The sequence below is a fragment of the Anser anser genome (assembly GCF_964211835.1).
Source record: "Anser anser genome assembly, chromosome: 2".
Classification (NCBI taxonomy): Eukaryota; Metazoa; Chordata; class Aves; order Anseriformes; family Anatidae; genus Anser; species Anser anser.
This window is the reverse complement of record NC_139721.1, coordinates 156,347,927-156,374,662: the sequence shown is the minus strand read 5'-3', so window position 1 is coordinate 156,374,662 and position 26,736 is coordinate 156,347,927. Positions and strand designations below refer to the sequence as shown.

The 26,736-nt window shown below is 44.4% G+C and overlaps 1 protein-coding gene and 1 long non-coding RNA gene across 8 annotated transcripts in view; one reads left to right on the top strand and one right to left on the bottom strand.

The window, feature by feature from the left end:
• Positions 1 to 782: 782 nt before the first annotated feature.
• Positions 783 to 26,736, bottom strand: part of XYLB (xylulokinase) — a 99,806-nt gene continuing 73,852 nt past the window's right edge. For 5 of the 7 annotated variants that reach the window (XM_083824696.1, XM_083824694.1, XM_083824688.1 and 2 more), the window contains 2 exons: positions 25,142 to 25,236; positions 15,914 to 17,261 (listed from right to left, as the gene is read on the bottom strand). In XM_083824696.1, coding sequence (XP_083680822.1) covers positions 17,178 to 17,261; positions 25,142 to 25,236 — 179 coding nt within the window. In that variant the 3' untranslated portion in view covers positions 15,914 to 17,177. Of the gene's footprint in view, positions 5,840 to 15,913; positions 17,262 to 19,191; positions 19,279 to 25,141; positions 25,237 to 26,736 lie in introns of those variants that run through there. The other 2 variants (XR_014579968.1, XM_083824697.1) reach the window with 2 other exon arrangements.
• On the top strand, positions 5,820 to 15,306 carry LOC310894509. The gene is made up of 2 exons (XR_014579970.1): positions 5,820 to 13,902; positions 13,975 to 15,306. It is a non-coding gene; the product is annotated as an uncharacterized lncRNA (long non-coding RNA).

The window sequence follows — 26,736 nt, the reverse complement described above, 5'->3', positions numbered from 1 at the left end:
TTGCAAGACCAAGGGAAGTCTCCTCTGGAGCCGAGCTTTTGTTTCAGCCTGACACGAGGCTTGCCAAGGCCAGTAATTCTTTCCATTACGTTCAATGGGCTATGGGTCAGGTTGTTTATAGTGAATTCAGCTTTGGCTGCCTAGAGCAATACGTTGTGAGATCAGCTCGCTCAGAAACCAGGTGGGAGGCTTCCAGAAAAATCCCGCCCTGGTCTTCCAAAGGATCGTGCTGCGACAACGACCCAGTGGCTGTACTGGTCCCAGTAATGCTACCTGCAATGGGATCACATGGCCAAGGGCTTCCCCTCTCTAGGAAAGAGCATTAACGCTCCCCATCTCGACCCCTCAGTGGGGTCTGCACTTGCTGTCACATGCAGGCTTTCCACCGAGCACCAAACATTGTCATTTACACCTATAAAAAGCTGAATTCAGCACTCTTTCCATAAAACGGATCGTGAACCCTTACCACCACTTGCCTCTCCTTGGAATAATAAATTATGAGGACAAATGGCAGAATCATTATCAGTTTCAATACCCAGTCATAAATAGTCTTGTAAGAACACTGAAATGATGGTGTTTTATTGCGTTAGATATCACTTGCCATTAATTACAGCATGAAACTTTTGTACTTTGATGAAAAGCATTTTAGCCAGCTCAGTTATAAATTTAAAACAGCCTTAAAACAAAAGTCACCTCAAGATGTGTTGGTCTTTTTTTTTTTTTCTCTCTATAGATCTAAACCCGAAATAGCATTTTAAGCTTGGACAGACACAAAAGCAAGATTTTATAAAGCTATTTTATTGCATGCACATTCAGCTTTTGCATTTACGGCAAACTAACAGTACCCATGGCTATTTTTTACAGTAACATCGTTGGCAGATGGATTTCACTGGTGCAGATACTTCACACTTGGCTTGGTTTAGTACGGGTTTTCTTTGTAATGATCAAGTGCTGTTGTGAATCAACGTGATCTAGTTTACATTTCTGCCCTGTTTCTTCTGTTTGGATCATTTCTCTTCCCTTCTGTACTGGGTACAGTTGTACCCACAGAGGACAGAAACAGCTGAGTGCAGAGCAAGCTTGAAGTCAACAGAAGCTGGTGGGTTCAGCCCCTAACAAATCTGGGGGACTCCCAAGAGCTCACATAAAGAAGTTGATTTCAGCCTAACTTTAGCGCAACAAACCACAGGAGTGAGGTTAAAAACCTACATTTTCAAACATTTGTGGGATCGGCTGTTTTGATGCAGAGGTCGAAGGGCTTCCTGCTGTAGCAGTTTAAGTCGCTGCCACCGTGGAAGAGGTTATCAGCCCGTGGCATTGATCCCATTTTGCATTCGTTTACAGAAGGGATTATTCCACCCCGCTTTGGGATGGGTAATCTTACAGACACTGCAGCCAAATCCCACAGAGACCAGGATTCTGTCCTAAACTAATCCCAGCGGGACTGCTCACGTCCATACGTGAATTTACCTTGCCAAATCCAGATGCGCAGCACCATCTGTACCGACTCCCATATTTTGAGTAGACTTGGAGAAGACCTTGGAGAAGACCTCTTTCCTTTCCCAACCCTCCACGGTGGATGCTGTGAGGCCCAGAATTTGAGTTAGTCTCATGAGACCTGGCAGGCCAAGGTTTGGCTTCTGCCCTGCCAAAGGCTCTTGTTTTGCTCAGGCACACCACAAGAACCTCCTCAGAGGTATGGTGGGAATCAGCTCAAGTTTAAAACAAGCCTAGGAGTCAAATTGCCTTGATAGTCGATGGAGATGTGGTCCCTGCATTCAGCGGTGTCTTCTCGTCCTTCACATGCCTGGAAATGGCTCCCAGGAAGATTTGCTCTGTCACCTTCCTGGAGACAGGTGGAGCTGACCTGCTTGCAGTTCCCTTACTCAGACACATCTCTGTCTGATCCCACACACCCACGTGTGCCCATTTTACTTCACTAGCCCCTAAATTGACCCTCCTATCCTATAGGTAATGCCCATCTTCCCCAAAATCTGCCACTGGACCTAAAGAGGCTTAGCAGCACATCTTGCCAGTAAAGACAAAAGCAAAGCTTTTTCCATGCTCTTTCTGACTAGGTTGGCCAACCCAGTCAGCAGCAGATCAATATATTTCCTGGTTTTCCTTTTTCTGATGATTTACCTATAGAAAACCTTATTCTTGCCCCTCGCATCCCTCATCATCAGTTTCAACTTGCTTCTGGCTTTTCTAATTTCATCCATGTTGGACGATATCTGAGCTCTGAGGACAAGTGACATTCTCCAGGACTGATGAGCACCTGTAAAAACAGATGTCATTATAGCAACTGAACTGTTACTTGAAATGGTGACCATTTGCTTTTTGACACAAAAGTGAGAAATTGGAAAAAGAAAAAAACCAACAGCCTAATTGCTCATTTAAAGCAGCCTGTTCTTTCCCTTCTGCTTAGCCTCATTTGACAATCTGAGAGTTTAGCTCCCAGTGCTCTTGCTTAAAATATAACAGATGGCCTCTAATAAGTAAATTGAAAAGTGCAAATAAGGTTAAAACAATTTTTCTTTATTGAATATCATTAACTTCAAGGCTGTCCACTTTAAAATGCTAATTAAACCTCACTTCCTTTTGCAGGGTTCTAGTGAAGAAAGATTGCCACGGGGTAAATTCCTCTTGCTTGCAGAGGACTAACCCAGCAAGCTGATAGCAAACGGGGCTGTTACGTGCCCCACTGTTACGAAGCAGAGTTGGAACCTTTCAATTTATCTGCCCCTTCCGTGCTCCTTCCTTCCCACAAGTCTCATGCAGTCAAGAGGAAATTCAAAAAGAGGTGTAGCGTGAAACCCCGCTCTGCCCACACGGCAAACAGCAGTTTCTCCCAAGGTCGCTTCTGGTCCAAGGCTAATGCAGGTTTCTGCAGGAGCACGGGATTGCTGACACGGTGCTACAGCCCTGCCACGCGTCATGCTGCAAGCACGCAGCTCCGTGCTGCTGGCACCACGCTCAGGGTACGGGAGGTCCTCCAGCACCTTCCCCCTGCCTCGCTCCTAATTTCCAGTCCAAATTTATTCCCAGTGCGTGTCATTTGCTTGTGTGCCAGCACTGTCCTTTGGCTTGAACAGCTCTTCTCCTGCTCTTTACCCCCAACCTGAAGGATTTATGCTGCGCGATGGTATTACCTCTCAGCTTCCACTTGGTAGGTTAAGCAAGCCAAGCTTTTAGTCTCCTCTGCTAGGACAGCATTTCTCTTCCCCTGATCAACACATCAGCCCTCTTCCTCACTTGTTCCAGTTTAAATTCTGTCTTGAACACAAGAGAATCGATTTGCAAATGCCCTCCCCGATGGGGTCCCACCAGTGCCTTGCACAAGGCAATGCTCCTACCTCAACTGGAAAGGCGCCCAGCTGAGCTCAAGGACAACACTTAACCTTCATGGCCAGTTCACACTCTATATTCTAGTCACCATGTGGAAAAAAAAAAAAAGAAAAAGAAAGAAAAAAGTATGTTGAAATCTTTCACTTCCTTTGTCACTGCTGAAGGCTGAGCTCCCAGTCCAACACGAGGCCCTGGAGACACCACAACTCCACGGCCACCCCCATGTACACTGAAAGCAGTGGCCGTGGGGCATTCAGCCTTTTGGAACAGCAGCCTTGAGGTGCTACCCCACCACTGGGAGCTCTGATGCTACCTCTGCCTGGTGTGTTTGACCCCAGTTCCCAGTTTTTAGGCTGGAGGAAGCTCAGGGAGGGAGCCATGTCCATGTCCCCTGGGAGCCTGGAGCACTGTACAGAAACACAGCAAGATGCATCAGGGCAGAGGAGGGGTCCCCTCCCCAAGCAATTCCCAAATCCCTCCCCCTCCAAACACAGCATTCTCACTCATCTGAGAAATTTAATTTACTTCTTCATTTAAAGACTCAGAGCGTAAATTACAAAATGCTGAACTTGGTATACAAAACACAGAACTTGATACAAATTACCTGGCCAGTCTCACCTCAGTGATTTCTCATCTAGACAATCTGGCTCGCCATCAGCACGCGGGCGTCCACCCCCTACTCCAAAATACTCATGCTCTGGACAATCCAACAGTGCCTGTCCCCTGAGTTGCAGCAATGTTTCTAGGCCAGGAAAGAAGGGAAAGAGTTTTTTGATGTTCCTCCTGGCCTGTACTGTGAGCACTTGTCCCAACGGTGGCTCTTCTTTTTTGCTATGGAAAGCCCATGAGTGATAGAAGTGACTACTGACAGGCAGGGGAAGCTGTTAGCAACAGTTGTTTAACTAAGAAGCATGCCAAAACTGCACACGGTACAGATCAAAGTCAAAAATCTACATTCACTGGGCAAACAGCAAAAGGAGACTTTGCAGAAAAGCATTTGGGAGAGTTTGCCACGCTGCAAACACGGTGAAATAGAATCAAATAAAACACCACAGACATATCTTCTGAGCCAAGAGTCACTGTGAGAAAAAAAAATGCATTCACGCCAAAGGAAGTCTTGAAATGCAGTTTATTTGCTTATTCATCCACATGAACTGACTAAATCACGTATTGGATTAGCTACATTCAATGCCTTCTTTCTCCCTCTGCTTAAGTAGGCATTTCTTCTAAGGGACAACAATGGCAGGCACCAGAATAATTAAGCTGAGAAATTGAAATTAGGGAAACGTATTGTTGCCTTTCAACAGTATCTTTCTTGATCAAAAGGGTCTTTTTGCAATAAGCAACTGTCCTCAGGTTGAGTCATTTAGGGCAGGAATCTAACAAAGAAACGTTATCGGGAGTGACAGGAGAATGTCCCGTCCTAGCCTAACAAGCTATGGCAGCAGTGCAAAGAGATGCTCTCAGGAGACATAAGCTGTGACATCAAAGTTGTGTGAGAATCCTTTGCTCCATATTTGTTTTCTCTAATGTGTTTTATTTTAAGATGAAAGTCCTCAGCTAAGAAGCAGCTCCGTTTCTGCCCTGTTTCTCTAAGCCCTTCTTTTATGCAACGTGGCTCAGGCTGTTTTCAAGGAGAATGCCATCTTCCGACACACCGGTACTGGAACAGAGCTGAGGTTTCAGGAGGGTAGTGCATACATGTCAGTCAGAGAGTAAATATTGTCTCCCAACAGCAAGTTGAACAGAACTTTGTTTTCCTCTGTAATGCTTGTCTAAGTCTTAAGGGAGCTGTCTTTTACTGTACCAGAGTACTGAGCTTGCAGGCATAATACAAATGCCTGAAAGAGTCCAGCTTGAAGGGATAAACACGAGCAAGGGCATGCAACAAAGGACAAAAAGCAGAAACGTAACAAAACTCCCAGCCCACGTCCGTTGGATATCTCCATGCAGGTGTACAAAGAGTGCTGCCTGAAGGGAGCTGGGGAGGTCAATCTCATGGATTTGACAGTAAAAACAGAGCAGTCCTGGAACAAGAAAACTTTCTCGCTGTACAATGGCAACTGGGGACAACTCCTGCCTCCAAAGCTGAGAGCAGCTTTCAATCAAGTCTTCAAGAGTTTTGACACAACCTGAAAAACTGGCTTTTTCTGCCCTTTCTCCACAAAACTGCCTTTCTACTCCCCGTGCCAGCAGAGAGGAAGGGCTCACTCAGGAGACAATTCACCTGATCTCTTGTAGACATCAGCTGTAAGATAAGAAGAGCAGCAGTCAAGAACTCCTTTCCCTTGTCACCCTCTCCTTTGATTACAAAGAGAGCCCCTATCATAGGAGACAGATGTCTCCTATATCTGGTCAGACAAATCCCACCCCAAACATAACCAAAGACCTCTGTCTGATCAGATGCTAAGAGGGAAAGGACAACCAGAGAGATGCATCCCATAGGACTAAGACACAATTTACCCAATAAAAGCAGAGTTTGTAGCAGCATCTTAACAAAAAACATAGCACAAATTTCTGTCATCCAAAAGTCTCAGAGCAAGAAATGCTGCATGCATTTAATAATATCCTCAGTTGTTCTAAGGGATAGGTTGAATTATTGAGAACTGAGGCAACCAAGATCATCTAATCTCAGAAAACCAAGAGCAGAAAACCAAGTGAAGAGTGTTGGGTTGACTTTCAGCAGGAGACAAGCTCAGTCGGGAAAGTACCACGTAAGAGAAGTTCTTAGCATCCCTCAGAAGTGGAAACAGCGGTACAGGCAAACCGTGTACAAGAAAAGATCATATCTGCTCCTGAAGGAATGAGGAAAAAAAGGGTTGTATGGAAAAAAAAAGTCTAAAAATCTTATATTCTTGTAGTGTAAGCTTTGATGACTGAAAGCTAAACCACTTGAAGAGGCTAACCAAAGAGATTTGACCTAGGCTGCAATCAAAGCACAGAGGGTGAGCAGGAGCTGTAACTGCTCTGAATAACCATGCTGAAGATGTCGTATTAGCACACTTCAGAGACATACTCAGAAAGAAGCTGGTTACCAAAAAAAATCATCCCAAATTCTTTTGCCTGGCACATCACATTGCAATTTTGACCTGCACCAAAGGAACAAAGTAATACGATCCTTTGGTGCAGATACGATTTTATACCCAATTCACATGTGTGAATTGTACTAAAACTTCACTGTACTAAAAGTTCAAGTCATGCAGGATTAGGACTACAGTCACCTCTAGTGAAGCTTTGCAAGGAAACACTCCTCACGGGACAGTGATCCCCTGCTATCGGAGGGAATATCCACCCAGCTGCTCATCATCCCTAGCCATATTTTTAACCATTTCCCAATTTCAACCCAATTTATCCAAGGGTTGAGATCTAAAATCCAAATCCTAAAGGTCACATGAAAAACATCAGCGGCTGAGGAAAAGAAAAATCAGAATTAGCAGCTTTCAGATAGAAAGTGGTTACAACTTGGACATGTATTCATGACATGCACCAAAAGCAGAGAGTTTAGTTCTCTAAAACAACTGTGCTTTTCTTCCACACCCTCTAAGCTGCATACAGAAGTCTGGGGATGACAGCAAGAGAAATGCGGATAAAAGAAATTCTGCTTTGACTTTTTGCAGCTTTAGATACACTGTGCTGCTCTGTGATCTGTGGTGGTAGCCACGACTCCAAAGGAAAAGAAAGCTGAAAAACAAAAAGGTCCCACCGGGATCACACACGGCGCTACTCAGTTCAATTACTTATTAAAGCACCGACAGAGCGTGGACTTTTTCAGCACATCACTTATTCAATCAGAGCTCCAGCTCTCTCAGACCGATCCCTTAAGAAAACCCAAGCATCTTTCCCTGTTTGTTTCCAGTTGCATCACAAAAGACTTTAAAGACTTCAGGCTGCCAAGAAAAGTGTCTCTGGGTCACGGTACACCAAGAGCTTGTGGGCGAATCCTTTGCAGCTCTGACTGACTGACGAGGGCACAGGGCCATCGAGCTAAGGAAGCTGCTTGGATTTTTCCATGTAACTCCACGACCCACCTGCAACCTAAAGGGGCTCTGCTCCTGCCAGGTGGGAGCTGCGGATCAGACAGCACCGAAAAACTTCCTTGTGGCTATCGAGTGTTTTTTTGTTTGTTTGTTGTTGTTGTTGTTGTTGTTGTTTCTTTGTTTGTTTGTTTGTTTTGTGTTTTTTTTTGTCCAGGAGGTGAGATCAATCTTCCATACAAGTTCCAGCAGATTAATCTGGACTGGGAATAGCTCAGCAGGTCTTTAAACACAGAAGCTAGCCTTTCCTCTAGACCAGGTGGGGATACCTTGTGGCTAACCTTGAAGAACAGCAAGGCCCCTTGTTGCTAACCTTGAAGGTCCCTTGCAATGGAGGGAGGGCATCAATCCACGAAATACGTTGAGGTAGAATACATTGCCTTTAGATTTGTGCTCATTAAGATGTTAATTAACTGGGTAACCTCTTTACTCCAGCCAGCCAGAACAACATGAGGTAGACAAGCTGGCAAAATGAAAACAAAACAAACAAACAAAAAAACACTTGATTTTTGAAACTACAGTGCACCAGAGTCTTCCATCACTGTGGGCTCCTTTACAGAGATGTGCACATGAGAGCAAGAAACCTGTGGTTCCTTGACAGGCTAATGTGCATTTCTAGGAAAGACAAAAAGAAAACAGTGGTAGAAGTCTTCACCAAGGGAAAATCGTGTTCGACCAAACCGATAGCCTTCTACGATGGCATTACCAGCTGGGTAGATGGGGTGAGAGCAGTGGATGTCATCTACCTTGACTAGCAAGACTTTTGATACTGTCTCCCAGGACATCCTGCTACCACAGCTGAAGAAGTGTGGAATAGATGAGTGGACAGTAAGGTGGGTTGGGAACTGGCTGACTGGCCGAGCTCAGAGGGTTTTATTGGGCAACGTCAGTGTGCCCTACACGATGACCTACACCTCTGCCACCTCGCTGGAGCAGTTTGCGTGCTCCTAGCGTAAAAACCCGTCTCTTGGAGGGCCGGGGGGCAAGGCGAGGCAGAGCTGGAGGTGGTGTCAGGGAGGCCTCAGCCCTGGGAGGCCGGCACCGCCCTGCAGCCTCCTGGCGCCCACTGGGTGCCACAGCTCCATGCTGCCTAGCAACAAGCGCAAGCTGCCTCGCTATTGGCTGCGCCCAGAGGCGCCAAGGCAGGCGGCCAATGGGGCGGCGCCTGGCTGTGAGGGAGCAGAGGTGTCACAGGGCAGGGTGGGTGGCATGGTGCTGGGTGTGCTGGGGCTGCGGCACTCCAGTGATGGCAGCGCGCAGGCGAGGCATGGCCGGTGGGCTGCTTGTGGCCCCTGAGGAGTGCTTCTGGGGGCAGCTTTTTTTTTTTTTTTCCTTCACTGTGTTTTCCTGAGGACGTCTTCACCATGCAGCTTTTGGGGTTCTCCACACCACGTTTCCCCCAAGGAGTGCTTCATCATTCTGCTTTTCGTGTCGTTTTTTTTTTTTTTTTTTTTACTATGGCACTTCAGGAGTCATTTTTCGCGGAGCTTTTTGTGTTTTCCTCACCTTGTGATCCCTGAGGAGTTCTTCATCGTGCAGCTTTTGGGGTTCTCTTCACTTTGGGACCCTGAGGAGTGCGTCATCATGCAGATTTTGATGTTTTCTTCACTACAGCCCTGAGGAGTTCATTATGCAGCTTTTGGTGTTTTCATCACTGCGACCCCGAGGAGTTCTGCACCGTCCAGCTTTTAGGGTTCTCCTCACCATGTTTTCCCTGAGGAGAGCTTCGTCATGCAGCTTTTGGTGATGTTTTCACCTTGCTGCCCCTGAGAAGTGCTTCATCTTCCAACATTTGGTGTGTTGTTTTTTTCTCATTCCAGGCCCTGAGGAGTCCTGCGTGCAGCTTTTGGTGTTTTCTTCACTATGGCCCATGAGGAGTTCTGCATCGTCCAGCTTTTGGGGTTCTCTTCACGACATTTACCCTGAGGATTTCTTCATCATGCAGCTTTGGGTGTTTTCTTCACTGCAGCCCTGTGGAGTTCTGCATCGTCCAGCTTTTGGGGTTCTCTTCACCATGTTTACCCAGAGGAATTCTTCGTCATGCAGCTTTTGGTGTTTTCTTCACTGAGGCCCTTGAGGAGTTCTGCACCATACAGTTTTGTAGTTCTCATCACCACGTTTTCCCCGAGGAGAGCTTCATCATGCAGCTTTTAGTGATGTTTTCACCTTGTTGCCCCTGACAAGTGCTTCATCTTCCAAATTTTTTTATTTTTTTTTCCTGAGGAGTTCATCGTGCAGCTTTTGGGGGTTTTCCCCACACCACGTTTCCCCTGAAGAGGGCTTCAGCATTCAGCTCTTCGTGTTTTCTTCACTATGGCGCTTCAGGAGTAATTCTTCATGGAGTTGTTTGTGTTTTCTTCTCCTTGTTGCCCTGAGGAGTGTTTCTGTGTGCAGCTTTTGGTGTTTTCTTCACTACGGCCCTGGGGAGTTCTTCATCATGCAGCTTTGGGATTTTTCTTCACTGCAGCCCTGTGGAGTTCTGCATCGTCCAGCTTTTGGGGTTCTCCTCACCATGCTTTCCCTGAGGAGAGCTTCATCATGCAGCTTTTGGTGGTGTTTTCACCTTGTTGCCCCTGACAAGTGCTTCATCTTTCAACATTTTTTTTCATTTTTTTTTCCTGAGGAGTTTTTCATCATGCAGCTTTTGGGTGTTTTCCCCACACCACGTTTCCCCTGAGGCGGGCTTCAGCATTCAGCTCTTCATGTTTTCTTCACTATGGCGCTTGAAGAGTAATTCTTCATGGAGCTTTTTATGTTTTCTTCTCCTTGTTGCCCTGAGGAATGTTTCTGTGTGCAGCTTTTGGTGTTTTCTTCACTACGGCCCTGAGGAGTTCTTCATTGTGCGGCTTTTGGGGTTCTCTTCACCACATTTACACTGGGGAGTTCTTCATCATGCAGCTTTGGGATTTTTCTTCACTACGGCCCTGTGGAGTTCTGCATCGTCCAGCTTTTGGGGTTCTCTTCACCACGTTTACCCGGAGGAGAGCTTCATTATGCAGCTTTTGGTGTTGTTTTCACCTTGTTGCCCCTGAGAACTGCTTCAACTTCCAACATTTTTTTTTTTATTTTTTTTTTCCTGAGGAGTTATTCATCGTGCAGCTTTTGGGGGTTTTCCCCACACCATGTTTCCCCTGAGGAGGGCTTCAGCATTCAGCTCTTCGTGTTTTCTTCATTATGGCGCTTGAGGAGTAATTCTTCGTGGAGCTTTTTGTGTCTTCATCTCCTTGTGGCCCCTGAGGAGTGTTTCTGCGTGCAGCTTTTGGTGTTTTCTTCACTACGGCCCTGAGGAGTTCTTCATTGTGCAGCTTTTGGGGATTTTCCCCACACCATGTTTACCCTGAGGAGGGCTTCATCACTCAGCTCTTCGTGTTTTCTTCACTATGGCGCTTGAGGAGTAATTCTTCGTGGAGTTGTTTGTGTTTTCTCCTTGTTGCTCTAAGGAGTGCTTCTGCGTGCAGCTTTTTGTGTTTTCTTCACCTATGGCCCTGAGGAGTTCTGCACCGTCCACCTTCTGGGGTTCTCTTCACCATGTTTTCCCTGAGGAGAGCTTCGTCATGCAGCTTTTGGTGATGTTTTCTCCTTGTTGCCCCAGAGAAGTGCTTCATCTTCCAACATTTGGTGTGGTGTTTTTCTTTCTTGTTCCAGGCCCTGAGGAGTGCTTCTGCGTGCAGCTTTTGGTGTTTTCTTCATTGCGGCCCATGAGGAGTTCTTCATCGTCCAGCTTTTGGGGATCTCTTCACCACGTTTTCCCTGAGGAGAGCTTCATCGTCCAGCTTTTGTGCTTCTTCACTGCAGCCTCTGAGGAATGCTTTGTTGGGCAACTTTTGGTGTTTTCTTCACTACGGCCCTGAGGAGTTCTTCATCGTGCAGCTTTTGGGGGTTTTCCCCACACCACGTTTCCCCTGAAGAGGGCTTCAGCATTCAGCTCTTCGTGTTTTCTTCACTATGGCGCTTCAGGAGTAATTCTTCGTGGACCTTTTTGTGTTTTCTTCTCCTTGTTGCCCTGAGGAGTGTTTCTGCGTGCAGCTTTTGGTGTTTTCTTCATTGCAGCCCTGAGGAGTTCTTCATCATTGATCTTTTGGGGTTCTCTTCACTTCGGCCCCTAGGTTTGCTTTGTCGAGCAGCATTTGGTATTTTCTTCACTGCAGCCCTTGAGGAGTTCTGCATCGTCCAGCTTTTGGGTTTCTCTTCACCATGTTTACCCAGAGGAGTTCTTCATCGTGCAGCTTTTGGTGTTTTCTTCACTACAGCCCTGAGGAGTTCTTCACCACCCAACTTTTGGGGTTCTCTTCACTTCGGCTCCTGAGGAGTTCTTCATCATGCAGCGTTTGGTATTTTCTTCACAGCGGCCCTGAGGAGTTCTGCACCGTCCAGCTTTTGGGGTTCTCCTCACCATGTTTTCCCTGAGGAGAGCTTCATCATGCAGCTTTTGGTGGTGTTTTCACCTTGTTGCCCCTGACAAGTGCTTCATCTTCCAACATTTTTTTTCATTTTTTTTTTCTGAGGAGTTCTTCATCATGCAGCTTTTGGGTGTTTTCCCCACACCACGTTTCCGCTGAAGAGGGCTTCAGCGTTCAGCTCTTCATGTTTTCTTCACTACGGCGCTTGAGGAGTAATTCTTCTTGGAGCTTTTTATGTTTTCTTCTCCTTGTTGCCCTGAGGAGTGTTTCTGTGTGCAGCTTTTGGTGTTTTCTTCACTACGGCCCTGAGGAGTTCTTCATTGTGCGGCTTTTGGGGTTCTCTTCACCACATTTACCCTGGGGAGTTCTTCATCATGCAGCTTTGGGATTTTTCTTCACTATGGCCCTGTGGAGTTATGCATCGTCCAGCTTTTGGAGTTCTCTTCACCACGTTTACCCTGAGGAGTTCTTCATCATGCAGCTTTTGGTGTTGTTTTCACCTTGTTGCCCCTGAGAACTGCTTCAACTTCCAACATTTTTTTTTTATTTTTTTTTTTCCTGAGGAGTTATTCATCGTGCAGCTTTTGGGGGTTTTCCCCACACCATGTTTCCCCTGAGGAGGGCTTCAGCATTCAGCTCTTCGTGTTTTCTTCACTATGGCGCTTGAGGAGTAATTCTTCATGGAGTTGTTTGTGTTTTCTTCTCCTTGTTGCTCTGAGGAGTGCTTCTGCGTGCAGCTTTTGGTGTTTTCTTCACTGCGACCCTGAGGAGTTCTGCACCGTCCACCTTCTGGGGTTCTCTTCACCATGTTTTCCCTGCGGAGAGCTTCGTCATGCAGCTTTTGGTGATGTTTTCACCTTGTTGCCCCAGAGAAGTGCTTCATCTTCCAACATTTGGTGTGGTGTTTTTTCTTTCTTGTTCCAGGCCCTGAGGAGTGCTTCTGCGTGCAGCTTTTGGTGTTTTCTTCATTGCGGCCCATGAGGAGTTCTTCATCGTCCAGCTTTTGGGGATTTTCCCCACACCATATTTACCCTGAGGAGGGCTTCATCACTCAGCTCTTCGTGTTTTCTTCACTATGGTGCTTGAGGAGTAATTCTTCGTGGAGTTGTTTGTGTTTTCTTCTCCTTGTTGCTCTGAGGAGTGCTTCTGCGTGCAGCTTTTGATGTTTTCTTCATTGCGGCCCATGAGGAGTTCTTCATCGTCCAGCTTTTGGGGATCTCTTCACCACGTTTTCCCTGAGGAGAGCTTCATCGTCCAGCTTTTGTGCTTCTTCACTGCAGCCTCTGAGGAATGCTTTGTTGGGCAGCTTTTGGTGGTTTCTTCACTACGGTCCTGAGGAGTTCTTCATCGTGCAGCTTTTGGGGGTTTTCCCCACACCACGTTTCCCCTGAAGAGGGCTTCAGCATTCAGCTCTTCGTGTTTTCTTCACTACGGCGCTTGAGGAGAAATTCTTCGTGGAGCTTTTTGTGTTTTCTTCTCCTTGTTGCCCTGAGGAGTGCTTCTGTGTGCAGCTTTGGGTGTTTTCTTCACTACGGCCCTGAGGAGTTCTTCATCATTGATCTTTTGGGGTTCTCTTCACTTCGACCCCTTATGTTTGCTTTGTCGAGCAGCATTTGGTATTTTCTTCACTGCAGCCCTTGAGGAGTTCTACATTGTCCAGCTTTTGGGTTTCTCTTCACCATGTTTACCCTGAAGAGTTCTTCATCGTGCAGCTTTTTGTGTTTTCTTCTTTATGGCCCTGAGGAGTTCTGCACCATCCAGCTTTTTGGGGTTTCTCCCAAACCACGTTTCACCTGAAGAGGGCTTCATCATTCAGCTCTTCGTGTTTTCTTCACTATGGCACTTGAGGATTAATTCTTCGTGGAGCTTTTCATCTTTTCTCCTTGTGGCCCCTGAGGAGTGCTTCTGCGTGCAGCTTTTGGTGTTTCTTCACTACAGCCCTGAGGAGTTCTTCACCATCCAACTTTTGGGGTTCTCTTCACTTCGGCTCCTGAGGAGTTCCTCATCATGCAGCGTTTGGTATTTTCTTCACAGCAGCCCTGAGGAGTTCTGCACCGTCCAGCTTTTGGGGTTCTCCTCACCATGTTTTCCCTGAGGAGAGCTTCATCATGCAGCTTTTGGTGGGTTTTTCACCTTGTTGCCACTGACAAGTGCTTCATCTTTTAACTTTTGGTGTTTTTCTCTCATTCCAGGTCCTGAGGAGTTTTTCATCATGCAGCTATTCGTGTTCTCTTCACTGCGGCCCTTGAGGACTTCTTCATCGTGCAACTTTGGGTGTTTTCTTCACTGCAGCCCCTGAGGACTTCTTCATTGTGGAGCTTTGGGTGTTTTCTTCACTGCGGCCCTTTTTGGCATCTGCCATGTCTGCAGCCAGACTGACAGCTCAGCTACATGAAGTGTGAAGAAGGACATTCTTCTGCTTGTTTTCAATTTGCCAACCGATCCTTTCATGTAGAGCTCTTTCTTTTTTGTACTAGGAGGTGTCATGTGTAATTCTTTCTTCTCCTCCTTTTCAGTCATGCTGCTATAAATCTCTTTCAAACCATTTATGAGTTCTCTTGCCTTATTCTGTTTCAAACCGTTTATGAGTTCTCTTGAACAGGCTGCCCAGGGAGGTTGTGGAGTCTCCTCCTCTGGAGATATTCAAGGGCCATCTGGACGCCTACCTAAGCAACCTGCTCTAGGGAACCTGCTTTGGCAGGGGGGCTGGACCCGATGATCTCTGGAGGTCCCTTCCAACCCCTACAATTCTGTGATTCCGTGAATTCTTACAGCTGCATCTTTTCAAAGGACTTTTCTAGGGGGAGATTTATTGAGTCTTATTCTATCTGACACTAGTCAGTGAACATGTGCAACTTTGGTGAGCTAGAAAAAGAAAAAAAAAAAAGAGGTTGTCTATAAATTCTTATACTCCAGACACTGCTCCTCAGCGGCCAGCCCTAATAAACCCATCACCACAGCAATACTATAATTCAGTGGTGCTCAGCTCTTGGTCTTTCGGAGTCTTGCAGCCGAGTCTTTTCGCAGAGACTCCTGCAGCAAGCACACAGTGCATCAGTTACCCTGAGGAAAGCATTTTAATGCTGACACGGGACACATCAGAGAGCCCCAGCCCAGCCCAACATGACTTACCATGGCTGGGAATGGACATATGTGGCTGCAATACAGCCTTGAACACAGAGAAGAGCTCAGGCCCTGAAAGTAGCTAAACCACCTAAGCAATACCCCACTAACAGTACTGCTAATAATCTAGAGATGCTCTGCCTACCAAAAAAAAAAAAAAAAGTCCTTGTGCCTAGTAGTACTGTGCTATGAGCTGGGAGACGTGAGCTTGCTTACTTTCTTCAGCTAAGCAAGGAATTGAATCTCTTATTTCACTGGCAAGGCCACAAAGCTGTACGAGGCATCAGTCTTCTCGCTCTGGTAAGCCAGCTGAGCTACTCAAACTGTCAGCAAAACCAGACAAACCTAAAACACCTCTGAAACCCACCTCTATCAATTAGTAACCAGCTAATGATTAATGATGACAAACTAGTAGGCATCGCTTAACTTGCATTCACAAATTCCTCGGTGCCTTTCCACAGTCTTTCTCAATGACAGAGCGACTGCTGAAGGTGGAGGCTTGTAAGAAGTATTACATGTTTTAGCACTGTACCTTGGGACTCAGAATAATAAGCACATAAAAGAGATAAATGTGTATTTATAATGCCACCTTTTAAAGCAATTGCTTAAAAGAAACCTACTTTAGAAACTCGGAAATGTAATTCTTGACCCCACTGAGTAATCTTGCTAATATCAAGCGAAGTTACAATTATTCAGTTATGAACAAAAAAGGCACTGTTCATACTCACAATGTTCCTACTCATATATAAAAGGGAGAGCAAAGGAGGAACGTGCTCATTCCCCCTCCCCTCACGAGGTGAGTCATTGCAAAGGGTTCCCACTCCCACCGCAGAGATGTGGCAGGGACAAGGTGAGTGCTCCTACCCCGCTGTAAGGTGAAGAACACAAATCTGAGTCACCCATCTCCAGCAAATACTCAATAGAGAGATCTTCTCCTCCCTACAATTCCCTGCCTTGCTCCCTAGGCACTTTACAACTTCTGCAAGAACAGAAGAAAGACTTCAGTCATTTACATTAAAACAAGCCTACTTTATTCCCAGAAGAAATTTTATCCTAAGGGGAAAATATTGGCACTGTACAATGGTGCAGTAAAGTGTTCCCACTTGCAGAGGGTGATTTAGGATGTTCACTCGAATTCTGTGACTTCCACACACCTCTGTAGAAAGATCTGTATTTTCTCTGAGATTTTCCTCAGCTAGCATCTACTTAATCTGGACTGAAACATTTGAAGTGGAAGAGTAGCATCAGAGCAAGACAGCTCAGCATTCTGCTCAGCACTTCCAAGAAAGAAAAATGGCATACTGCTGGTATAAAAAAATAAATAAATAAACAACAAACAAAAACAAACAAACAAAAAAAAACCACAAAACCGTGACCTTCCTGCCCTGTTTCTTCTGCACACACACTCAGCATGAAACGAAGAACTTCATGGCCGTGACACCTGAAGGAGGAAAGGAAAACAGCGTAACTGCAAACAATTATGGAGATGAAACTGACTCTTTATGAAACAGAAAGAAAGCATCTAAATCTTTTCACATCTGACCCTTATTTTCATCTTTTCAAAACTGTTGTCAGATAAAACTTTGTGCAGCTATGTGGGCATCACACAGGGCAAATTCAATGTGTCTACAAATGCCTCTGCGATTTCCAGTTTCTAAAACCCAGTCACATCACGTTCCATCACACAGCAGACTTTCCATAGTGTCAGGTAACAATAATTCCCCTTTTCTGAGGATCCCAGGGAGCGGTCAAAAGCTTTAATCAGCCTTCACAGAACACATCCCCTACGTACTGAAGAAAAACGGGATGGAGTATGCTTCAGCTTTCTGTTGGTATTATGTGGGCAAAGATGTAAACATAGATAAATTATGTAGGTGGAAGAGGTTGTGGAATTTAGATACTGTACTAGATGGGTACGTAGAGAGTCTAGCACACTGAACACATGGAATCAAAGCTGATGGAGATGGGTGGAGTGATTCGTATACGCAAGGGACGTGACTTGGTCAGCCAGCTATTCCAAAACAGCAAGCACCATCTGAAAAGCGCTCAGGAAAAACTGAAGTCACACACACAGAACAATAAGATATTTTTTTAATTAGGGTTTTGATCACAATGTAACTTTTTCCATCAACACACTCCAACTCAGCCACTTAAAAATTATTCATCTACAATGAGGAAAAAATGATTTAAACAACTCCAGTAAATTCTGAGCAAATCTCTTTTGATCTCCTTGGGAGTCCACTGCAGCCAACGTATAAATTTTGTTTGCTTATTATTTCGCAGGACAAGAAGAGGTTGGGTTGTAGATCACCTTCTGCTCAAGCTCTGCATATCTTTTCAGAAGTGGACGATAAAGCTAGAAAAGAAAAAGAAACAAATACGTCTAATTTGAAAAATCAGATTTTTAAATCACACTGCAGTTAAAAATATCTTCAGACCTGAGAAATGTAGCATCTTCATAGGCACCTGAAGGTTTCAAGTCTTTTTCCCCCAATTTACCAAAGAAAACGCTGCAGCGTCTTCCTTCTTCAAATGTCACCGTCCTTTTTACCGTCTCCTTTATAGCCTAATTTTATGACACATGCAGGTTGTTCTTATTGTGATTGCGTTCTTGCTATAAGCAGAAGTCATTGGTTCCAGAGGAAGCAGCTCTGATAAAGTCACCTCTCCGAGCCTGGCGTGCCCCCCCAGTTATAGCTGTCCTGACCACCCAGGCAGAACTCTGTCCTTGCCTCCCTCCCTCGGGACGGATCGCTGCCTCTGTCCCCTCCTCCTCTGCCTTGCTAATAGGCACGCCGCCACCCCCTAGCACACTGAAATACCACTGCAAAAAGGTCCTCCCTGGCCAATGTGCTGACTGGGGCTTTCTAAAGTACACTTCCCACTCCCTCTCCCACCCCTCTTGTACTCTCTTATCTCCTTCAGCTTCTCCTCTCCCTCACGCCTTCCAACACCACAGTCCTCCCCATCTACAATGTGCTCATGGCCTGGCTCCTTGCCCTGCAATCCCAGGGCACAAACGAAGACCCAGCTCCTTTCCACAACCACACCGAGCACACAAGTAGCTTTCTCCTATTTCTTTAGCTGGAATCCACCAGGAATTTTTAGATCCAGAATTGTTCCAGCTATGAAAAGTACAATCAAGAATCAAACATATTCAAAACCCCACACTGAATCATGTCTTGGGCTTTTGGATATGGGCAAGATCCATGCTGGGATTTGCTTCACTCATCTCCCCCCCCCGCCCCTTTTATTTTTTTTTTCCTTCTGTTTCAAATTCATCACAGGACATATCTTAGAAGATGAGCTGCTTGTACATGACCGGGTTACATAGCAGAAATCCCAAATAAAGCCTAGCCCTACTGTAGGCTCCAACCTAAAACTATGATGCTTCCAGATCTGCTAAATAAACCTCTTCATTATCTCCTATGTCTAGTTTTAACAGTCTAATAAAAATGTAATTTGACATGCCACGCCAGGACAGCTTCCCTCATTCACTGGCCTTAGCATAAAGAAGGGACAGCCAGGAGCCGGTGTAGGGTCTGGTACAAGCTCGAGCAGTCCTTAGGAGGATGCCATAAGGTCACATCCCTGCTGCACTGAATCCTATGGGCCGCCAGTCTAGTCTACGAGCCCTCTGCACTGATGCTATACATAATCAGGACAGTCTCGCTCCTGGCTCCGGGATCAGAGAGGTTACAGAGCCACAATGAATCATACCCAGTAAACTGAATTACTGCTCTCATCAATAAGTGAGATCCAGCAGTTAAAGGCATGTTATCCTCTTCCACATAAGAGCCACAACCAACAACTGTATGTGCATGAAAAATTCAGGAGGGAGATGTTTTGAGTGCAAACTGTGAGGCTGTAGGAGAAGACAGTGCTGCTCTTGCGGGGTTTTGTGCACAGTCCTGCACTGGCCTCAGTATCTGCACCAGTCATTTTCTCAGATGAAAGAAAAGAAACATGAAGCGTTTGCAGAATTTTCTCATCTAAGAAATAAAGAACTGGAGTGTTTTGTTCTTGTGATCCAGTTATATAATGCAGTTCTTGCTTCCCTCTTCCTAAAGGGTAGTGTCAGTCTGCTGAGTGAAACCTGGAGGCACTGCTTCAGTCCCACTTCCACCTTCCTCTAGGGCAGGTGAGAGAGACCTAATAGACACGTTCTGCAGCAGGAGCCTGTTTTGATCAACTTCTCCCTTTCACCAACATGATGTCACAGCAGGTAAGGTACATTTCTTCAACAGATGAAGTACATCAAGGGGAAGAAGAGAAGAAGCACGTACAGCAAGCAAGCACCGTTCTCTAGCCGTGACCTCTTCAGGACAGTTTTTCCAATCCATCTCACAGTGATTACCAGAGTCTTACAATGCCTTAAGATTAAAATAGATTAAATTTAGATTAAAATAGAGAAATCTACTCCCTCTTTCCTGTGCAACAGGCTAACTCAGTGGCCTCAGGCAAGTCATTTAACATGCACGTGCCCCAGCTCCTCTTCTTTACAGGACAGTGATGTTGAGGCCCGTGGAGGTTTAAGCAGATTACGGAGTTAGCAAATAAAACCAATACTATTATTAAATGCCACATGACTCAGCATGCCGTTTTTAACTGACTACACGGGGACCTTCGGTGTTCAGTGAAGTACATACACATATTGTTTTCATGTTCCCCAAGAATATTGTTGCTCCCATTTCTGCTAAACGCGCACATCACAGTAAACAAAATATTGAGCAGGCAACTACAGCTGTACCAGGAGTATCAGCATACCAGACAAAACCAGCTCTTTTATTCACTGAAGCATTTATAATCAAGCTTCGCTATTTCTTACTTTGCTGTTCTGTAAATTTGGAAAACCCTCGGTGTTTCTCAACAAGGTTTCAGCACCACAGGGATGCATGGGCAAGTGTGCTCAGCTGCTAAGAAAGGAGGCTCCTTATTACCTACCCAGCAGTGTTTTTACAAAATATACAACAACACATTCACTGGAAGGTTGGGAAGTATTATTGTTAATACATCACTCTAAATTAAAATGTGTCAAAATAAATGAACAACCACGTTTACTGATAACAGTTCCTTTTCCTGTTTATTGGACTTAAGCACTTAGCCTGCTAATTGACAAAATTCAGGCATTGGCAATAACCTTCCCAGCCATTAGTGTAAATGAATGTTGCATTGTGTACCATCTGAAAAAAATGCAGACAACAACTAAATTCAAGACCATTTCTTGTACTCTATTTATTTTCAATTGGGGTTAGAGGAAAAAAAAGAAAAAAACAGCAGCACAGTTCAAAGGGCTAGCACAAAGTTTTAAATTCCTCTTCATTAGGGAATTTGGCTGCAATACCTCATGGCTGGTAAGGGCAGCAGTGCTTCAAGCTTTTCATAAGCTGTGCTTTTCATGCCAACCTTACAGCAGATGAAGTTTGGGGCCGAAGCAGCACTGCTCCCATGAAGCACATGCAAGAAATGCCAAAGCATCAGCTGAGAACCTGGCCTGAGCATGCAGCCAGCTACATTTGTGAAAGATGCATCTCCACATCTGCCACGACTGAACTGCCTCTGCAAAACCTCAGGCAACTCCTCCTAAGCGATTCCAGGACCCTTCTTCCTGAGGCAATTATATAGATTTATTTTTCTCATTGAGGTCCAAAGGGAATAAAGAACTCTCAATGATGCATAAAAACTCAAGTACATAAATTCCCTCTCTGTCATAGCTTCAAACCTAATATATCAGAGCATGATATTTAACGAAAGTAATTACATGTATCACAACATGAACCTTATTATTGTCCATAATTTAATTGTCCTTGCTATATTATGGCCTTTTCTCCCGCTTATCTCTATAGCCTACTCTGCAACATTAGCAATACTCCGATGGCTTCATTTACAAACCCTAAACTTCACTCCTGGGACAACTTGGCCACACTCCGACAATCCCACAAATAAATAAGAAAACAGTAATGATACATATTACATTGTGTAACAGAGGAAAAACTTGACCTGCCTTTCCTGGAAAATATGTTCAAATAAATGTACCTTGCTCTCTAGTCCAAATCAAGTATGTCATCCTCGTATTTTATCTCACCACAGTACTAGCCTATAAACTTAATACGGCTGTTAATATTTCCTCATGCAACGTCTAGAAGAATGGGACTTTGTCCCTCTACAAGCAAAACCAGCTACAAATTATTACAAGTGACAATCCTCACAGATCCTTCTGTCTCCGGCAATGCTGTGTTAGCCAATGATTGGAGCAATTCAAAATTTACAAATTACAAAGATGATGCTGATGATTATCTAATTTTAATCTACCCAAGTACATTTAATCTACCCTGAATAGATTAAAATCAATCAGTCCCTTGCAAACACTTGCTACTTTTGATAGGTTCCTTTTTTTCTTTAAACCACGTTCAAATTACTTCAGCATCAGAGAATTGCTTAAAAAAATCAAGAGAGACAGATATTTTATTTTTAAAATCATGGCAGTTGTTCACCTTTTTTAACACAGAACGAATATGCTTAAAGCAGAACGGATATGACAGTGTCTAGAAATACCCCGAAGACGACTCCAAGGAACCACACCCCAGTCTCTTTATCTACTTCATATATTCATTCTATAAGCATATCTGAATCAGTTTAACAGGTTAAAAAATTTACTGGCTTCACAAATCACTTTAATCAAACTTCCATCGATACCTATTATCATATTTCCATAGCTGTATTATTATTACCTACTTTGCACTAAATTACCAACCTACACCAATCCTGGAAAATAACCATCCCCCTCCAAAATCTAACTCAACAAAAAATATCATTATTTCAAATCAATAAATAGGTCATTATAACTTTCCTGGGTAACAGGGTCACTTCCATAAATACACACGCTTACAAGGCAGTTCACCAAAGTCAAGAAAACCTGTTAGGCCCACATTTTCCCACGTTTTTCCTCCTTGAATTTTTGTAGAATTAATACATCTCAGTACAGTCGATAATGCAATCAAAAAATACATATCCAGAGGTAGTGAACTGCACCATGCCTTCCCCCTACAAAGCCCTACACGGTATTACAATAAATCTGATGCTATGTCACAGGGACATGGTTTGTATAAACACGAGCAATCAACTCCAGATAACCATGTTCCCCTCTCATGCTTTTTTGTTAATTAACCAACAAGCTAAACAACTCCATTTTAATAGATTACCGAAATACAGCTGAATTCTAATGCCATAATAAGGCATTCTTTTGGTCTTTTAATATATATTTATTGCTCTAGAATCTCCTGGTTATTTCTGTCGTGCTTAGTGGGTTCTGATTAATCTTTTTCCTTGGGGGATGAGACAGCTCCAAAGAGGTGAGATGACTAATTTTTGTTGTTCTGAAAATAGGGAAGGGAATTCATAAGGTTAACCCACAGATAGCTGACTTCAGCTAGCCTGGTTGAGTCATGACCAAGGATTATTGGCACAGTGATTACCACCAGAATTCTTTATGACCTGTTTGGGTATCTACAGAATTCTAAATAAGCTCAAGGTGGTGAGCCCCCACACTCTACAAATATTCTGTGAAATCATGTTCAGCTAAGAGGCTTAGGGTCAGCCACAAAGAGGAATTTATCCTCTTTGGAATAGTCTCTTCCACAGCAAAAAGTGACATTTTTGCCAGACAAGTTGCAACTTACGGGACCTCAGTTTCCACTGCTATCTCACCACACATCACAAGCTCTCTACTTCTCATCTCGTGACTTTATTTTACCTGCTCATCAGCTTAACTGAACTGGAAGAATTGTTTTGTGTGTCCTGCTCCTCCCTTCAAAAGAAATCACTTTCATTATTACAAACAATCCTGTGGCAATCAAAGAAACACTTTTTGCGTTTTTGGTTCCTGAAAAGTCCTACTGCATGGATAAGCCTTGGCACCGAAGAAGCAGCCACATCAAACTGTCGCATTTGACCTCTGTCTATAGGAAGTTTTCCTCCTTCCAAGGATGTAGCACATGTTGCCTCCAACCTCCACCAGGAAGAAAGGACAAAAACCAGACCAGATTGCTGTGTTATGACTGTTTTTTCTCCGCACTGCCAAGATTTAGCTGTAGCTGTCCAGAAAATGTAGGGAAGTGGTCCAGGCAATTTCACATTGGTTAGCCAGACTCTTTCAGAAGAGCTCCTCAGTGAGACAGAACCTAACCTCAGGATGACTTTGAAGTTTATAAAAAGAACCGTCATTTAAGTGAAAGCCTCTAAACTCAACAGAATTAAATCGGAGGGACAGGGAGATGCAGCTCTGTAAGAAACAGAATCAAACTGACTCATCACATTATGAATTTTTACTGCACTGTTCATGCTAACACACTATTACTGACAGGCCCTCTGGCTTTCTGCAGTTTCACAGCCATGAAACTAGCCAGGGAATCCACCATCAACTGTAAAATTGTAAGACAGGAAGGAAAAAAATGGTGTGGAATACGTAATTGCAAGAAGCTCCTTTTAATGGAAGGAAGCTGGCAAGCAAAGCTAAAGCAGAGGCACGGTTATTCCTTTGCATGCTGTTTGGTCACTACCTTCTCTATCATTCACTCCTATCCATTGGGGCAATAATTCACTGCTGTACATCATTTAAAACCAATAAAAAGATGTGCTGTGAGAGCCAGGTTTAACCAAGTGGAAAAGGAGAAGAAAAGTATCGAGAGGGAGATAATTAACTCTTTTAGCTTCCAGGCCATTTTATGCAGACAGTAAAATAGAAAGAGGTAAATGAATTCCCCACTGATCCTTCCAGCTAGGTTAGCCTGGCCCCTGCAGGGGCACAAGGTGCTTGCTGCTCTTGCAAGGCCTCTGTGAGTGACAGCTGTATTCCCTGCCCTTGAGCTTTCTAGCTGAAGCAGCACCGGGGGGTCAAAAGCAGGTCTCTGAGCACTCTCCACCTCCACCAAAGGCAGCCTGTCAGCTTTTCAGCAGAGAGAGTTTTGGGGGAAAACAAGGCAGCGACGGGAGGCTGAACCAGACACCAGGGAGCTGCTCCCGAAGCCCCTGCAGGAGCCTTCAGCTGCAACACATGCGGCACAGGCCACTGCTGTTAATTATTTTATCTTTCAAAATGAGGGGGGAAGGTTGAGTAAATGAGATCAGATCAATCAAGTTTAAATTATTCAATGTCTTAATATTTCTGAAGGGGACTTCTATTCGATTACTGAGCTCCTTCATCTCAGTTAATAATTAAATAATATGCTGGCAGGCACAATGCAGCATGATCATTTCTATTATTACTCATGATGATATCTGGTGCTCCACTACACATGTAGCTGGGAGTTAGTACCTTTGGCAGATCATTAATTTCCCAGTTTAAATAAAAGCTTTAAAACCTTGTTGCCTGTAGTTAGGGCACAGCCAAATCTCATAAATGAAGAGTGTAAGGCTGTCTTGATTTAAAAAGTTTCTACACAGCTGAAGATGGGGGCTTTCTAATTTAAACTCGAATTCTCTAGGAATCTTGCTATATCCTACTGTTAATTTATTATCTGGCTTTGTATTTCAGAAGCTGTTGTAAACTAAGGCCTTTGGCACTCAGTAGTGAGAGGTACGGGGTTGCACTGGAGGGCCCAAGACTGCAATTCCTTCCTTGGCAGGGATATGGGCAAGAACCGTGCTGTTAGCAACAGTGACTGTTTTGCTTTATCTCTGAAGCACAAGCTTCACCTTCAGATATGCTGAAATTCCCAGGGTGGGCAAGGTCCCAAGAAGACCTGTGACTACTGAATCCTCCCGGCTAGCACGCTATTAGCTGTTCCAACTTCAAGCGACAAGCGAAGACACAGAATTGCTGTCCTCTCTTTCAGACTGGAAGGGTTTTTCTGATGTTTTCCACCACCATGCTTTTTTCAATGCTGCTTGCTGCAAGCAAGTAAAGACTGTTTTGTCAATTATTATCAGTTACAACCTGACCTGTATCTAAAGTCTACCTATTCTATAACTTTTTCTGTCCCTTAAGGAGCAGATTCTGCTCTCTGATCACACCCAGTTAGGAGAACACGTCTCAGACCTGGATGGAGTGATCACGCAGATTACTACATTGTTACAACACTAGGCATCTCCCAGAATGAAATCAATCTTTACAATAAGACCTGTGCAACAAAATAATTCTTAAATTAATCTATTGTATTAGAAAAAAAATTAGTTAACGACTACATTTTGAAGCAGACAGGAAATGAAAAGGAAAATGACATTTCCAAGCTTGCTCACCTCCTCAGCCCCGGTGGTTGGTGTAACAGCCAATCTAGGCTCCGGTGCTAATTTCACAACATCAGCCAAGGACACATTTGTCTCAGCTACAAGTCCTGCAATGAGAATCACAATCCTGATCAATGCAAAAAGCAAGATGAGGGATGTGCCTTGACTCCCTGGCAAATTAATACTTTATATTGATCTTCCCTGTTCAGGTCAGCATTCAGGATTGAAGGATAAATGGCGAAAGATCTTACATTCCAATGCAGTGGGAAGTAGGGACTCTGTGATTGAGGTTTTTGCCAATCACTCAATTCGTACCCTGGAGAATAGGCAGCCAGCAGAAACACTACTCAACAATATCAGTAATTATTTATGGTTACAACAATACAGTAAGCAGCAGTGGAAGTATGTGGAAGCAAGGGATTCAAGGACAAAATGTGATCCAAAAAAAAGGAAGTGAAAACAGCGTCAAGAAAACCTGCTACAAGTCATTAAATATATTGATATATAACAAAGCAGAATAATAGCGGGGTCCCTCTACCATAGCATTTGGCTTTGTAAGTGAATCACAGCATTTCAGGAGTTCCTTGTTGTACCTGCTAAGAACCCCAGGCTAACTGTGGAAAACCCTGCTTGCAGATGTACACTCTAATGTTATTAAGGAGCCCCTGTCATCAATATTTCATTTATATTAACTAGTCTTTGCTTTTACCCAATTCCTTTGCCTGGCCAACAGTGAGTCAGCTGAAGGCATCAATCAAAAATGCCATTTAGAAGCACACACAGCATGCCCCGGGGGCTTGGCTGGCAGAGTACCTGAGCGAAGGAGTCCCTCTGTCAGCATGGCATCCAAAACCTTCCCTCAAACGCTCTGTCAACCAAGCCCCAAGATTTCACATGCCAACTGGCAGAGGGAATTTACATCTTCCATACATATGAAATAACTGCAGAAACTTTAACGACGGCTCTGCAGCTCGCTTCTATTCGTGGACAAGGAGTTTGCCTGTGGCATTACGAACGGGAAAGATTCCGGTGGCTTCTGAAGCAGTAGGCAAATTTTGAGTAAAGAGTTTGGAGATCTGGCCCCCAAAGTGCAAAAAGGAACCCATTATGGCCTCAAACATAGCGATAACCTAACAGTAGTGTTTTCACAGTCCTGCCATACTTTGCCTGACAGAACCCTTGTGTCTTTTCTGGAAATAAAGCGGAGAGCATGCTGTTTGTGTTAAACACATTGACTCAAGCTTTTGGCTGTGCTGCTTTCAGATGCACGAGAGCATGTAGTCTTCAGATGTTCTAATGTGACAGCAGAATTGGCTTCTAAAATTAAAACTTGGCTGATTTTTCCTGATGGCTGATGTTATCTTTTCCATGCTTGCTGCAATGCCGTGGATTTTGTATGAACCTGTGCAGAATCTATCCATTTCTTACAGGCCAAATCCTAAAGCTTCCTAGCAGAAATACTGAGGCTAAACTGAGTTGGCCTAAACAAGGACTTTACAATTTGATCCACGTTCCTCAACTTGTTTAGCACTAAGGTATTAGAAACTTTTAAAAACACTTTAATAAAATGTCCCGTCTGGGACTGAACTCTTAAATGGCTGAGGGCC